The 12,568-nt window shown below is 37.1% G+C and overlaps 1 protein-coding gene across 1 annotated transcript in view; it reads right to left on the reverse strand.

Moving 5' to 3' along the window:
- The window catches only part of SYNJ1 (synaptojanin 1), a 67,699-nt gene that overhangs the window by 16,718 nt on the left and 38,413 nt on the right, over positions 1 to 12,568 (reverse strand). Inside the window, exons 17-26 of the mRNA XM_054389419.1 lie at positions 12,190 to 12,382; positions 10,772 to 10,930; positions 8,848 to 9,004; positions 7,642 to 7,759; positions 7,311 to 7,526; positions 6,315 to 6,393; positions 5,176 to 5,338; positions 2,206 to 2,412; positions 1,132 to 1,260; positions 491 to 529 (exon numbers count right to left, since the gene is read on the reverse strand). Coding sequence (XP_054245394.1) covers positions 491 to 529; positions 1,132 to 1,260; positions 2,206 to 2,412; positions 5,176 to 5,338; positions 6,315 to 6,393; positions 7,311 to 7,526; positions 7,642 to 7,759; positions 8,848 to 9,004; positions 10,772 to 10,930; positions 12,190 to 12,382 — 1,460 coding nt within the window. The remainder of the gene's footprint in view (positions 1 to 490; positions 530 to 1,131; positions 1,261 to 2,205; positions 2,413 to 5,175; positions 5,339 to 6,314; positions 6,394 to 7,310; positions 7,527 to 7,641; positions 7,760 to 8,847; positions 9,005 to 10,771; positions 10,931 to 12,189; positions 12,383 to 12,568) is intronic.

Genomic DNA, 12,568 nt, shown 5'->3' on the forward strand with positions numbered 1-12,568 from the left:
ACAAATATAGCTCAGTGATTTGGAGCACACTCTTAACTAGTGATCATCCAGGGGAAACTGGACCAGACCAGCAATAGTTTCAACTTGAACAACTAACGGATGATCACTGAAAGCAGCTACAATCACAATCCATTTTACAATGCTCGTTGTCATGGACTGCGAGGAAAAAAGCTAGCCTTATCAAACCAAAGGCAAGTTTCTGCTTCCACAGAAATGTTAGCTAGATATACTTTGAGCAGGACAACATAATAAAAACCTGGAATAACTTTAATCTCTCTGACTATAACGTACCAACTTCTGGATAAATATTTTTTCACTAAAAAGTCAAATGTAGTTCAGAGGGGAATACAAACTCTGAGAAAGAAATTACACTGACATTAAGAATTACCCATTTTTATACCTTTGGACATCATCATATTAATATTGTCATAACAGAGCATCATAGCAGTTTTTCTATGTAGTCATATTTGAAAACAGTTAAAATCATTACCTCCAAATTCTTTTCTAGCAGGTGCAGGACTCCTACCGCCTTACAGTATTTAAGAAATGAATGCAGCAATAATGAAAAGTATCAGTACAGTGAGAGGGAAGAAAGAGAATGAGAAAGTTAAAAATGACAAGGGTCAGTTTGTTATTAACTCTGTTGCCCATATGCTTCTGAACATCCAGTTTCTCTTAGTACTCAATTGTTCACATTTTCATATGATCCATATGAACTCTAAGAACGTGAACATGACAAAATGCATACATATTAATGCTAAACTTAAAGGAATACAAATCAATGAATGCACAAGACTTCTCTTGTATTTTAAAAATGAAGATGCTATAAAAATGAAAATGTTGAGTAAACACTTCTGTAGGAAGCCCACATTTTAATATTTTTTAGCAACATTTTTAAAACTTACTTACTAAGCAAACCTGGTGATATTCAAATGGTACGGGAAAATCTTGTTATCTCCTGCGCTGTTACTGCTATTAAAAGTACTAACTAAACATTTCAGTGAGAAAATGGTATGTTCCACTGGGCCCCAATCAACAATATAACATGTAGTTTAGGTATGGACTTCAAAGTTCATCTCACAGACTTGAAACAAAATATTCCTGTCCACTTGATACACATCACCGCATTACCTGATGGTGGAGGTGGCCTCTGTGGTGGAGCCGGGCGTGCAGGAGGAGCAACAGGGCGAGGTGGTGGAGGGCGCTTAGGCTCCAAGCTCTGAGAAGCCTCCTTCTGCTGGGCACCAAGCTGAAGTTCAGCTGGAGAAGATGAGAGAACACAATGCAAAAAAATTAATCACTTGTACATTCTAATCACAGTAAAGCAAGTTGTTTTCACAGAGACGACAGTCAGTCGCCCCAGGAAAAATTATACAAGAGAAGGAAAACAAGGGGGATAAAGTAATGGTGAAAAGAAGCAGATTTCATAAACTGAAATTTGTGTCTCATATGTTTTAATCAATATATGCTTTTCATGGAATCCTGAACACTCTTACAGATTGCAGAGTTTCAAATTTAGATTTTGATCCATATCTGTGAAGTGAGTGCTCTGGAAACAAAATGTTGCAAGAGGATTTCTGAAGGCATCTTAGCAGCCTTTGTAAAGTTACTCTAAACTGCAATGACACAAACTGTTCCAGAAGCCATTCCAAACAATGTAATTCTAAATGTTCACTATGAAGTTGAGTTTAAACAGAAGCTTTCATATTCTACACCTAATTTACAAATCTACTGATTACACATTACATATGACAGCTGATGGGAGCATTAATTGAAATGAGCTGCATTTAGAGAGTATGACTAAGGTGAACTAGGATTATACTGACCCATTGCAACAGAAATTTTGAACAACTTAGAAAGCATATTATCAGGTAACCGTCTGAGATATCTCTTTCATGAGGAAATGCTAAAGAAGTAGAGCAAGTGAGTTTGCGACAGTGTAGATCAGTGGACAGAGTACTAAATAAGACTCAGGAAACAAAGCTCTTCCACTGCCCGTGAAGAAAACTGAGACACAAAGAATGAGGTGAATTGCCCATGGCTCCTTATGCATAAAATGCTAGATAGCCTTTTGCAGCACAGCCTTTTCTATTAACCTAAAGTCTCTACTAAAAATAATCTACAAGCTAGTATTCTACCACTGGGCCATACACCTGCCAGATTGCATAGCTGTTAATAGAGGCAGTTGAGCAATGCAATACACACTGTGTGTAGAAACAGGTGGTCCAGGAGTCTTTGTGGGTGCTCGGCTTGGTCTCACTGGGAGTGTAGGTCCATCTGACAGCGTAGGGGATTGACAGGGACTGGAACGTGGTGAAGAGCTTGGGGAGGTTCCAAGACCAGAACTTGAAGTTGGCTGTAGATGCTGAGGAAGGATTTCTTCTACTTCAGCACTATAGTCATCAATGTCTCCTAAATAACAAACCCCAACCCCACCCCCACCAAAAAAGAAAAAAAAAAGCATGTAAAATAAGGAACAGGTAATTATTTTTAAAAGTGAGAAAATTACAAACTGACTCTAGGCATGGGATTTTCTGCAAAAAGTCCTCAAGTTCCAAGCAATCAGCTCAACAACCAAAGTATAATTCTTGCATCATAAAATTATGCATAAAGAATGGATATGTATTCAAACCAGCTGAAAATACTCCAAAGGCACAATATATATCATAAATATAACAGGTAATCATAATGGTGTGGTGACTGTAATGTTGCTTTATCTAAGAAACAATTAGCTTTACAAAGAAGACCTTGGGAAAGAATTATTCCCCTAGTTTGAAGTAGATGTCAAGCTTTGTTTAGCAGCCTTCAGAAGGCTGGGCAGGGGGTTTCAAGATTTGTAATACTATTTGAAAAGGTGATGTTTAAAAAAAAGTTCAGCATGGATGTGCCTTTGCAAACTAAACTGCAACTTTAGAATAGTTTATGTTGATATTACAAATGCCTAAAATAGACAATTATTCCATCACCCGCCAATAAGATCATAGTAATCCTTTCTTCCATAACTCGCAGGCTTCTATCCAGGTACATAAATGACACACAATGTTCTACAGAAGTTCCAGTTTCAACTCCGGGCTGCTCAGCAGTAACAGAGTAACTACGCTGCTAATTACAAAGTAATTCTTTGATACCAGAGTTTGTGGGATTTGAGATGTCATATTTTAAGGGAATTACACCATTTCACATGGGACTGTTAATAAAATCAACCAATCATACAGGTGTCCAAACTGTTACAATTATTCCTACCTGCACTGGAAACAGATAAAGTATCTTATGACACTGAATTTCCAACTTTTCATACAAGTGTCCCGAATATATACCCTTACCAAAATGTATTTTTCTTTATGAAACACCTGTACAAAATAACTTTAGTCTACTCTTTCCAGAAGACCTAGCTGCCATCTCTTTTCTTGAAACTTTTGCAACATAATATTTGCTACTAAGAAGTTTGGATAGAAATTCAAAGCAAGTAAGCTCACTCAGAATAAATCAATATGGATAAAATGACTACATCCATAAAGTACATCTGTTCAAGAAATGACAACCAAAACAAATCCTGAAAAATACATATGGAAATGCAATACACAGAGGAAATGTCAGCAGGTAAGGTGTAGAGGGTTGTTTTGCTGCAGTTTGAAAAACAGCTGGTTTACTTGCCAAGGATATAAGAATAAGAACAAATTTTGATGTGGTAAAGAAAGTGAAGCAGACCTTTTGTAAGAATTAAAAATAAACTGTGGCAAAGTACATAGATTAGAAAATTATTAAGTAAAGAACAGCAAAAATCCAGAGGCACAATTGCTGCAATAGTGATTCACAGAATGCATTGGGTTGGAAGGGACCTTCAAAGGTCATCTTGCCCAACCTTGCTTCAGTGAGTAGGGACACCTCCAAATAGATCAGGCTGGACAGGGCCACATCCAGCCACTTCATCTGTTTTCCAATGCAGGTAGGAAACAGGACTTGTAACAATTTGGACACCTGTATGATTGGTTGATTTTATTAACAGTCCCATGTGAAACGGTAGGATTCCCTTAAAATGTGACATCTCAAATGATCTTGAATGTCTCCAGGGACAGGGCCTCAACCACATCCCTGGGCAATGTATTCCAGTATTTTACCACTCTCATTGTAAAGAATTTCTTTATGTCCAACCTAAATCTACCCTGCTCCATTTTAAAACCATTGCCCATCATCCTATCACTACAAACCCTTCTAAATTGTTCTCACCCAGCCTTCCTGTAGGTCCCCTTCAGATACTGAAATGTAGCTATAAGGTCTCCCCAGAGCCCTCTCTTCTGCAGGCTGAACATCCCCAATTCTTTTACTCTGTCTTCACAGGATAGGTGCTGCAGCCCTCTGATCACCTTTGTGGCCTCTAGATCCGCTCCAGAAGGTCCATAACTCTCTTGTGTTGGGAGCCCCATAGCTGGACACAGTACTCCAGGTAAGGTCTCACCAGAGCAAAGTGGCAGAATCACCTCTCTTGACCTGCTGGCCACGCTTCTTTTTATGAAGCCTAGGATCCTAGGCGTGGGCAGCAGGTCGAGACAAGTGATATTCAGGAACTTGAGGATTTTGCTAGAAAAGTAGGACATGAAGAGATACAGAAACCCTTCAGAGAAAAAAACAAAACTGACAAAAATCAGGGAACAGGGAAACAGCAACTCATCAATGCCAAAGATCAGTCTGTTCCAAGGACAACAGAGGCTGGAGGCTTCCCTCCTTGAATCATATTTACCTGCCTGGCAAAGCCTGTCTTCTTGGTGAGTTGGGGGGGTGTAAGAATATCAGTGTTTAGCATGGGTGCTCATTAATGTTATTAATCTATTATGTGTATTGGAAAAAAAAAAAAATTGCACTGTGAAGTTGTATTTATCCTGCTTATAGGTGTCTTCATGAACTGTAAAAGCTGTCTGAAGGAAGTGATCCTGAGTGGGTAAGTCACAGGAGAAAGTGAGAAGAATAAAGAGAGTGTCAGCAGAGTAGTAAAACCTAGGGTGGAAACTGACACTGCTCAACAAGTTTTCACAATACTGGTGGAAATAACAGGATTTCAAATTTATCTGGTTTAGAGGAGCATAAATCTGTTAAATCAAGTTGTTGATGCATACATTAAATTAACCACATAGAGGACTGTAAGCATTTCAAAACGAGGAATACTGTATTTCCACAAACCTTCCATATCATAGTCTGCAGTAACCTCAGCATCTTCACAAAGCAAAGTGGAGCTTGTCGATGATGGCAGCCCAATATTAATCTTCTCTAGATTCATTTCATCTTCCAAAGTTCTAATCCAATCTGGATTTTTCAGGCTTATGTTTATAGTCCTTCCTAGTATCTGAATTGCCAAAAAAAAGTATGCATAAAACAGAAATTGTTAAGTGTAGGAAAATTAAATTCAGCATTCTAGACTGGAAGGAAAAAAAATGAAAATATCACAAATAAGGATTCTGGGACTAAACAATAACAGTGACACATCACAACAATAATTGTGCTTTTCACTTCGTTTTGGTAAATCAAGTACATCAGCGTAGTTTAAACTGCTAATTACAACTATTAAATATTTTCTATGGAAAACCTACCAACTTGTTTTTCCTTTTCAATTAATAGGAAAGCTTTCGATTATTCTGAGAGAAACACTACTCTTTGTCTTTAGAAAACCATATTTGCTTCTAAATGATGTTAATAGAGTTGTTTTTACAGATTGATAAAATAGCAGGCTTTGATTCTGCAAACTAACATATGAGCCCCTATCCTGTATGGACCATCAGTGAAACTTTCAGCAGATGCAGAAAATCATGTTACTGAATCTAAGCCTTGACAAGAACAAAGATCAGTGAAAATTGGAACATGACAATTAGCATTTTTACAAAGATAAAATACTGGCTGTACAAAAGTCAACGAGAGTTGAAATTTTGACATTAAGTGATTATAGTAAAAAAGTGCTGAAATGTAAATTATTGCAGGCTATAAATACAATCAAACTACAAACTAAAGCTAAAAAGTTTGCCTTTGAAATCATTAAAAAATTCAATTAAAAATCCCTCATTTGATGAAGATGCCCCAGGATATAGGATCGTCATTTCTCTAACAGTCCTCCTGAAAATAAAGTTTAATACTTCTCTCAGCTGGCTTTTGAAACTCAACATAATGTTGTGTGGTTACCAAAAGTTTAAAAAAGAAAAATTAGATGCAACAGTGTGGCACAGAATATGAAAAACTTTTAAGCATTAAAACCAACCGAATACAATCTCAACCCACCCACAAGCTGGATTTTCTCTTGCTATACAAAAGTTCAGTAATTTTTACATTACCTCAGTACCATTCAAATTCATAACATTCAAAGCAGAACTTCCTTCCAAAAATGTTACCCACATCTTGTCTTCCACGAACCTGCAAAGTCCATTGGAAACAATATTTAAAATACTTTATCCTAGCTACCAACTTTTGACTCTTAAGAGTTTTTCCTGTGTCACTTGATGGAGAAGACTTATTTTTAAGTTCATTAAAAAATATACAATTGGCTAACAAGCTTTAACTGAATGTATCCTTGCAACAACAAAAATAAATCGAAAGAGAAATGGGTAAATATCACACAGAGAAAGCATGGTCCTCTTGAAAATTATGTGACTACAGTTACACATTCAGTAGTAATTATGTGGCAACAGGTCAAGTATCTCTATTAGGTGTTCCATATTGCATCACACTATGGACTTGGGACAATGCTCCTAGTCTTCTGAAAACAAACAAAAAACCCCCAAAACACAACAACAAAAGACAAACAAAACAAACAACCCCCCTCAAACAAACATGTACAAAAAAACCCCAACGAAAAAACACAAACAACAAAAAAATCCCAAACCCAAACAACAGCCAAACAACAAAACCAAACCACCCCAAAACATCCCCAAACTACAACATTTATAGTTCAATTAACAGCTTAGTGAAAACAGAACTTTCACAGGGATTCTCTCATCTTCGGTTCACTTAAAAGTACTAACCTGGTTTTAGGATACAAAATTTGTGACACATTACACATAGAGCAAATTTTAAGTCACAATGATTTCTGACAAAGTCAGCGTGCTACTCTATTATTGATACAGAGTACCTGGAAAAATTAACTCTGAAAACTGAGACGTACAGGTATGTAAAACTATCTTTCTACTGTAAGTTGGAATTAAAGTTGGAATCTAAATGTTAAAAACGAAGCAGATCATAACTGAAATGCCTGCCAAGATAGTAAGTTTATTCAGGAAACAGGGGGGAACAATGAAGAGGAACAGAGATTAAAAGTAAAAAGTATTTTTAACCTTATAAGTATAACTGCACCATAGCTTTCAAATTTTTGAAGAAGATCCTCAATCAAATTATCATCAAAATAGTTTTCTTCTGCTGAAGAACTTCTGATGGAGACCATTACAGTACCATCAGGTGGTCCCTGTGTTGCAATCACCTCCTTATAAACTTTTTGTCTCTCTTCTGCTTCAATTTCAAATATGTCAATGTCAATCAATGCAACCACAGGCCTTTGAAAAAAAATACACAAGAAAAACTTGTGAGCAGAGCATCTTAGCAACAAAATATGTAACATAACTATTCAATCTTAATGATTAGGCAGTAACGTATAAAATAAAACTGAACCTGTGATCGGATGTTTTCAGCTCTGCTCTTCCGTAGTGCAACAAAGTACCAGGATTCCACGTATAAGGGACATTACTGTCACTGTGGAAACTAGCATTTAGTAGGTCCAGGTCTTCAGCTACATTCAGTATTAATGAAAACAGAAGAGGAGGAAACACAGTGACTGCCAAGAATACACTTAAAAACAAAAAATGTAAAAGCTGAAAAAGAAAGTAAACCAAACCTAAATTATTTACAGAAAAAACACAGAAATTCCTTAGAACGACTGAAATATCAGTGACTGATTATCTGATTCTTGATCCTCCTGGTCATAGAATCACAGAATTGTTTTGGTTGGGAAACACCTTTAAGATCATCAAGTCATCAAGTCCAACCCTAGCTCTGCCAAGTCTGGGTTCATTCTTGTGTGGCCTGCCTTAGGTGATCCTGCTTTGGACCATCCCACCTTTGGCAAAGGGGTTGGACTAGATCTCTAGAGGTCCCTTCTTAATTCAAACATGCTGTGATTAACTAAACTCTTAGCACCACATCTATGGGTCTTTTGAAAACCTCCAGACAGGGGGATTCAACCACCTCACTGGGGAGCCTACTCCCCAGTATTTGACAACCTTTTCAGTGAAGAAGTCTCTTCTAATATCCAACTTGAACCTCCTCTGGTGCAACTTCAGGTCATTTCCTCTTGTCCTGTCACTGCTACTAAGAAAAAGAGACTGACACCCACCTCACTACAACCTCCTTTCAGGTAGTTACACAGAGCTGTAAGTTCTCCCTTCAGCCCCTTTTCTTCAGACTAGACAACACCAGTTCCCTCAGCAGTTCCTTATAAGACCTGTTCTCCAGGCTCTTTGCCAACTTCATTTCCCTTTTCTGGATCCACTCCAGCTCTTCAATGTCTTTCTGGTAGTCAAGGGCCCCAAAATTGAACACAGTATTCAAAGTGTAACCTCCCCAGTGCTGAATACAGGAGGACAATCACTTCCCTGGTCCCACTTACCACAGTTCCCAACACAGGCCAGGATATGGTTGGCCGCCTTAGCCACATGGCTGTCAGTGTCACTGTATTTATTGCAGATGCTGTTATAAGCTTTTTGTTTCATACAAAGTCAGGGACAGAAGCTCACAAACACTGGTACTGTGAATGTCACTAAATGGATTCTGTAAGCCATTTAAAATAATGTTTTAAACGATTTAAAGAAGAACTCAGACCTGATCGGTCAAAAGGCCATTTTCTTCTTCTCCAAAGAATGCGATCTGTCCATGCTGGTGTGCGACATTTTTCACTGGTGTCATAGTCATCAGAAAAAAGATCATATTTGTATGTAGGAGCAAAATTTATTTTCCCTTCCAAAAATCCTCTGAAAATCTGTAAGAAACAAAGCAGTTATGTGTCATGTCAAAAGACAGAAACAGATGGGAAACAGCTTGAAACGAATCAGAATTCTCTTTTCTAACAGTAAAAATTTGTATAGGCACCTCAGGGAAAAAAAAGTAATTTGGTAACATGAATCCTTCTCCAAATGTTATCTGGTGCAAACATTCTACATTTGCCACTATGACTAAATAGTGACCCAGACAGATCATCATTAAACAGAAGTATGCCAACATTTTTATCTTTAAACCCAGGTTCATGAGCAACCTACTGTTCCTCCAATGTCATTCATAACTTGAGGTCATCCAGGACACAGATTCTGTCCACAGCACTGTCCACAGTGCTCAAGTGTTAGCAGAAGTTGGGAATTAAAGTTTGTATCTTAATGTACCTATCTGAACATGCAGAGCATTCCTCCAAATCGACACAAGATGCCCCACCAATAAGTAGGAGTCAAGGAGAAAAAAAAAAAGAGGGGAAAAAAAAAAGAGTGCTTAATATCATTACTTTGTTAGAAATATAAACTGAAATCCAATCAATTTTAAAAAATCAGTGTCAGAAGATCAATGTCAGAAGACCCACAACTTCTGATACTATATTAATTTCTTTGCCTTTGGCAATTTCTTAAACTACTTTAATGAAGAAAGTTACTATGTAAACACCGTTTCCAAACATCAGACAGACTGCTTAACAGCCACATGCAACAACGGTAGAGCCTCACTTGCTAGCCAGCTGATAGCCCCCTGCTGCCCAGCCAGTCACCTCCAAGTAATGGAATATTATCCCCAACAGTGCAATACTATACTTTCTTCTCCCCATCCACACTATTTTGAGTCTTTTTCATATTCCAGTAGTTGTTGTAGTTCTTTCCAGCTTTATAACTTCAGTAAGTGTCCCCAAGACCTCTACACCTCTCTTGCTTTAGTCAAGTTAGCAGACAATTATGCTGTTTACCCATTTGAATGCATGTATCTCCTTCTCTAGGAAGTGGCATAAAACAAAACAAAACAAAATAAAATAATCCAGTGTTTTTCACCCTGTTCTAGTGCAGAAGACAACAGCATGAAAGGAAGAGAATGCTATTTCTGAAAACACTGCATATGAGCAAAGTGTAGGCAAGCATACAAAACAAACAACAGGACTGTCTTTCATTTTACCATCTACAACATTCTGACATAAAGCTAGAAAGACAGAATACCCACTTTCACACCAAATTTGAATCATTACAAATATTCCTTTAATTGTTATGTGCTGCCTTCCAAGAAACCCTAAAAATCTAAAATTTGAAGCTTTCTTCAGACTTCCATGCTCTTTTTCTTTATAAGTAACAAGGCTACTGTTTGGACTATTTCTTTTTCCAACAGAATGACAGTAACAGCCCTAGACCTATTACTGCAGCAATTTAAAGTAAACAGTAACACTATCCAAAGAACACCTAGAAATATTTTCCAGATTAAAAAAAAAATTATAACTAAATTCCAAAATGAAGTTCTAAAATGATGATAGAGTTTTCTTTTTTATTTTCCCAAAACAAGATAAAAACTCGCTCCTACAGCTAGTCACTGTATTTATATCGCTGCCTCTTCAGGTCAGTTACTACAAATAACTTACTGAATGTCCCACCCTTCCATACTACTACTTGGATAGAAACGGTAAGTAAAACATGCTGAGGATTCAGACTTACAGAGGTACCAAAGAAAACTGCTGAAGTAAAAAAGAAAAATGAAGTAGTCCTAAGTGTGGTAACACTTTTTAAGTTACCTGTCCAGAATTTTTCTGATTGATAAGTTGGTCTCCTGCTATAAGGGCATCCCAGTTCTGTTGTCGTATTAGATCCTTAACCTCCTCATTTGGAAGATCTATTCGATAATTGAAGTCACCACACCAAAAGATGTAGTCATGGGAAAACAGCATCCTGCCCTGCAAAACAGAAGCATACAATGAAGTTAAAATCAACCCAGTGACAAATTACTCCTTCCAGGTGAAGAAGTTCAGGTTTTAGCTGTAAAATGTGCATCATTTCTAGCTGATAAGGACAACTATATGGTATTCACATATATGAACTATGAAAGAAGTAACATTTCTTATGTAGTTTGCATTTCTAAAGAAACATGAATCATCTGAATTGGATTCTAAATTTCTTCATCTTTCTACTCCTGTTTTAGAAGTCTGCTCTAGGATGACTACTACAGTCTGTGTCAAAAAGAGCAAAGGAAAGCAAAACGCTACCTTGAGATCTTGTGGCACAACATCCCAACAAACTGAAAACTGAGGCCTTTATCATTCAGATTTAATTGAAGAGTTTTCAGTTACATACAATTTTTGTGGCTAAGGAGAGACAGAAGCTCTCTGTTAGTTTAAATAAAGCCTAGGATTTAAACTGATAGCTTTTACTTCCCTCTTTCTGATTTTCCCATTGCCCTTAAGTAAACCAAAGTACACTGTCAAATTATAACAGCAGCATTTAGGAAATTGTTTCTAAGGATGATAAGAATACAGTATGTCCACAAAAAACTGAAACATGACCATGAGAACAAATTTAGAACTGTAAAATAAAAACTGTAAAATAAAAAAACTGTAAAATAAAGTGTCAGACTCCTATGCAGCACCATAGAAACTAACAGAGGACAGTTTGGCTACAAAATTTAGTAAGACTGTTTTAAGTCTCAAGGAAGCATTTTGTTGCACTGATAAAAGCACTGAGTATTTATTTGGTGTTTGATAATCTTTTATGAGAATATGGTACAGAACTGTAAAATCCAAATTGACAAAAATGAGTAAACAAGAAATTAAGATTGGCAAAAATCATTATGTATTAAAAATAGTGCATTTTTTTTCTCACAGCTGATTAACTCTGCAGCCTACAGATGTTCTGCTGCATGTCAAGAATCTGTAAGGTCTCTCTCCTATACTAAATCCTTGATGTCTAATGCAAGTGAAATCATGCTTCATCATCTCCATCAGTCATTGCACTGGAAAGGTCTATTTTTTCTGTAGTCACCTACTTTAATAAAAACGTTAGGAACTTAATTATCTCTGAGACCTCTAACACAAGGAAATTTGATTTCCAAGGGAATCTGGAGAGGGGAAAAACAATAAATAGGGCTTCTAGATGACACTGCTGGAGCGCAATGCGTTTAACTTCTCGTTCCCTACAGAATTTGAACACTGTTGCTTACCATTGGAAAGCCAAGCTTGCGAGCTATTTCTACGAAGTCTTCATTTCTCTCTTTAACTTGTGATTGCCCTGCAGCAAAATGACTGCAGACAAAGCAAAGACTGGATGTATGAAACAACATCCGAATTGCTACTGCACCTTTGTTACCAGTGGCTCCTCCCATGCCAGTCTTTACAGTATCAACAGCAACATCCCTAAAAGTTTAAAAAAAAAACACTATTAAACTTTCAAATACAATGGCAGAGAAGTTAACAGCTTTAAATATGAGCATGGCATTATATTAGTAAGAGAACAGCAGTAAGGCCACTGGGCTGTTTTCAAAAACTGCCAACAGCTATTGAGCAGGTAACAGTAAAACATTTCAGCTTTTCAAGCTTTCT

The sequence above is a fragment of the Indicator indicator genome, chromosome 1 (assembly GCF_027791375.1).
Source record: "Indicator indicator isolate 239-I01 chromosome 1, UM_Iind_1.1, whole genome shotgun sequence".
NCBI classification, from domain to species: domain Eukaryota; kingdom Metazoa; phylum Chordata; class Aves; order Piciformes; family Indicatoridae; genus Indicator; species Indicator indicator.